Raw genomic sequence first — 3,439 nt, forward strand, 5'->3', positions numbered from 1 at the left:
TGCCAATTGAAATATTTATACATATTCACACATCCTCACCTTGAATAATGGTCACATGGTATGTGCTTCTTTCTACTGAAGAAATAGAGTTGTAAATGTAAGGAATGGATTTGGGATCAACTTTGCAAAAGGCTGAGTGGAAAGAAAACATTGAGTGGTTATTTTATGGTATTGTGAGAGTCTTGCATGAAAAAAATGCTGCCACCTTAGCTTTTTGTCAAGAAAGTATTATTTATGAAACTATATTTTATGCCTCAGGTCTAGTGGTGCTGATGAGATATAAAACGTTTCATTCTTTTGTTCAGAGAGTGCAGGTAGTAGAGTGTTTCTGGTGTCCTTGAAATAGTATGGATTCAGAAACAAGAGACTGGAGAAATCTCCAGCTTTATGTATTATGAACTCTGAATCACACTCTCCCAGGTTAAACTGAGAAGACAGGAAGTTTTTGGAATCACTAAGTTCCTTGTATTTATTATTGTTCCTCCAAAGGCGAATTCTCTAATGGGTGTTTCAGCAAGCAGTCCTTCCCTCAAGGGAGCTGAAGGCATCAATTATATTGTTTTTCTCTAATTTGGAGATGGAAATGGAGGATTGCCCCTTGAGTCCTCTCTATGGTTAATAAAATTAGAACTTACTTCAATTTCTCAGAGGTGCTGAACAAACGTGTATTGATATATCTATAGATCAATTCTAAGCTAATTCTTAAATATTGCAAAGGATCCTTGAACTCTAGAGAGGCTCTACCTATTTGACGCTGTCCTATGCCTTTAGAGAGAGGTGGAAGCATCTTCCTATGCCTTGTAGCTGGTGGTACCTGTGCTGAACATATAAGGGACTGTGTCAGAGCAGGAGCAGAACTTGTATTCAGTGATATACTGCGTGTGTCACTTTGTGTGTGTGTGTGTGTGTGTGCATGTGCCCAGTGTGAGTTACTGATCCCTAGATTCTATCCTGCTCAAAAGCAGTTTGATAGACAGCTGTGTGTAACTGACCTTGAGTTGAGATTGTATCCAAATTTTGAAAGCATAGGGCAAAGCCCAACCTCCACGTTAATACTTTTATTATCTCTGATGAATTCTCCAGAGGATAGTGAAAAATATCTTTCTTTGGTATCTTTTTCTTCAAACAGTCTTATTGATTTTCTTATGAATTTTATACCAAATCTCTACAAGTTTCTTCATATCTCCTGCCACAGTTTAGATGTAAGCAGATATTATTTTGCATGTAAGTTACTGCAATAACTTCATATTATTCCTGCTGTCAATCTTGTCTTGCTGTATTCTGATATCTACCCAGTAGACAACAAAATATTTAAAATTTTTGGTCACTTCTAATCTTAAAGTGTTTCTTTTGTGAACTATTGCTTTGGAAATAGAATAAAAACTTTCTTACTATATCAGAAGAAGTCTCATGTACTCTGGCTTTTAATAATTCTCTAACTTGATCATCTTTCCTGGGAAGACCAGAGTCTCAAATTTTCTGTTCCTCAAATGCCCTAGCTCTCTCTTATGCAGAAATTTAATTAGAGTGTCCACTTATATAATCTTCATAGGAAAGGTTCTTCATTCAGGATTCCCTTTTTAAATTTTTGGTTTTTTGGGGGGGATTCCTTTTTAAAATTTTTATTTTGAGACTAGGTCCCTTAAGGCACTAAATTGCCCAGGCAAGGGCTCAAATTTGTGATCTTCCTGTCTCAGCCTCCCAAGTTGCTGAGATTACAGGCAGATTCCACCATGTTCAGTTTTAAAGAACACACCTTTTTTTCCTCCTCCTTTTAAATAACAAACTAGAACCTGTTTCATTATTACATTAGTCTTTTTTATTACATGAGTTTTTTGTATACCAAAATAATTGACACACATTTAAAATATTCTAATCTCAGTAGTGAACTCTCGGCCTCTTCAAGTTTGGCCTATGGTCTGACCTAATGATTAGACAGATGTTTTATAGTTTCACTAAAAGATTTTTGTGGCGTCTCTAGGTGGACAAATGACAGGTTTTTTTGGTACCATGGATGAAACTTGGAACCTTGACAAAGGACATTCTTGTCCTCATCATCACTAGACAATCAGTATAGCAAAAATCTTGTGATATTCAGAAATACAATCATATACCAGGTTATACTATGGAATAGTTGCAATTACTTCTCATTAGTATTTCCATCTCTGTATTCATCTGCAGGAAATGAGAAGAGCATGACTTGGAATAATCAAAGCAGTGCATCTGAATTCATCCTCTTGGGGCTCCCTATCAGGAAGGAGGAGCAAGGCATGTACTATGCCCTGTTCCTGGTCCTGTACCTGACCACAGTGCTGGGGAACCTACTCATCATCCTGCTCATCAGGCTGGACTCCCGCCTCCACACCCCCATGTACTTCTTCCTCAGCCACCTGGCTCTCACTGATGTCTCTTTCTCATCCGTCACAGCTCCAAAGATGCTCATGAACATGCTGACACAGAGTCAATTCATCTCTTATGCTGGGTGCATTTCTCAGGTATATTTTTTCTTATAGGTCAATCCATCTCATATGCTGGGTGCATTTCACAGGAATTCTTTTCTTTATTATTTGGTGATCTTGACAGTTTTCTTCTCACCTCCATGGCCTATGACAGGTATGTGGCCATCTGTCACTCCCTGCACTACACCACCATCATGAGTCAGAGCCTCTGTTTCCTGCTAGTGATTGGGTCCTGGACCTTATCCACTGCCATTGACCTTCTGCACACTCTCCTCCTACTCCATCTGTCTTTCTCTAGAGATAACACCCTGCACCACTTCTTCTGTGACCTCTCTGCCTTACTTAAGTTGTCCAGCTCAGACACCACCAACGACATGGTCATCCTCACTGTAGGAACCGTGGTCATAACTGTGCCATTCATGTGCATTCTGGTGTCTTATGGCCACATTGGGGCCACCATTTTGAGGGCTCCCTCAATCAAGGGAATCTGCAAAGCCTTGTCCACCTGTGGCTCTCACCTCTGTGTGGTTTCCCTCTACTATGGATCAGTTATTGGGATCTACTTTTCCCCCTCATCCAGTAACACTAATGACAAGGATGTCATTGTGGCTGCATTGTACAGTCTGGTCACACCCATGCTGAATCCCTTTATCTACAGTCTGAGGAATCGGGACATGAAAGGTGCTGTGGGAAAGATATTCAGTAGAGCAACCTTTTCAGGGTGATGCCTATAACTAGATGTGAGATTTTGTCAATCTCATGCATACATCCTTTCCTCTCTGATTAATGATCAGAGACTATTACTGTGGCACTCTTTTCTTGGAGTTTGTTTTGTTTTGTTTTTACCTTGGACATAGTTTTTGCAATCTGTTTTATATTCTTGCTCATCTTGAGAGTGTTGGGATAGTTGTTTGAAAGGCTATCTGCTAATTTCCATTTCCTATTAGCATGACATCTTTTTAAACAGATTTTATGTTTTA

At 39.3% G+C, this 3,439-nt stretch overlaps 1 protein-coding gene across 1 annotated transcript; it reads left to right on the forward strand.

Moving 5' to 3' along the window:
- The first annotated feature begins 2,195 nt into the window (after window positions 1-2,195).
- Window positions 2,196-3,184, forward strand: LOC104858166 (olfactory receptor 50). The gene is made up of 2 exons (XM_010618260.1): window positions 2,196-2,460; window positions 2,514-3,184. The coding sequence occupies exons 1-2, from the start codon at window positions 2,196-2,198 to the stop codon at window positions 3,182-3,184; spliced, it is 936 nt and encodes a 311-aa protein (XP_010616562.1).
- Window positions 3,185-3,439: the final 255 nt, after the last annotated feature.

Source organism: Fukomys damarensis, unplaced genomic scaffold (assembly GCF_012274545.1).
Source record: "Fukomys damarensis isolate Sample0158 unplaced genomic scaffold, DMR_v1.0_HiC HiC_scaffold_36, whole genome shotgun sequence".
Taxonomy (NCBI): domain Eukaryota; kingdom Metazoa; phylum Chordata; class Mammalia; order Rodentia; family Bathyergidae; genus Fukomys; species Fukomys damarensis.

Excerpts from the sequence above, each read along its gene's own strand:
- LOC104858166 (XM_010618260.1), top strand. The coding sequence starts at position 2,196 with ATGACTTGGAATAATCAAAGCAGTGCATCTGAATTCATCCTCTTGGGG. Across the intron at positions 2,461-2,513 it reads CATGAACATGCTGACACAGA|GTCAATCCATCTCATATGCT; the intron begins GTCAATTCATCT and ends TTTTTCTTATAG.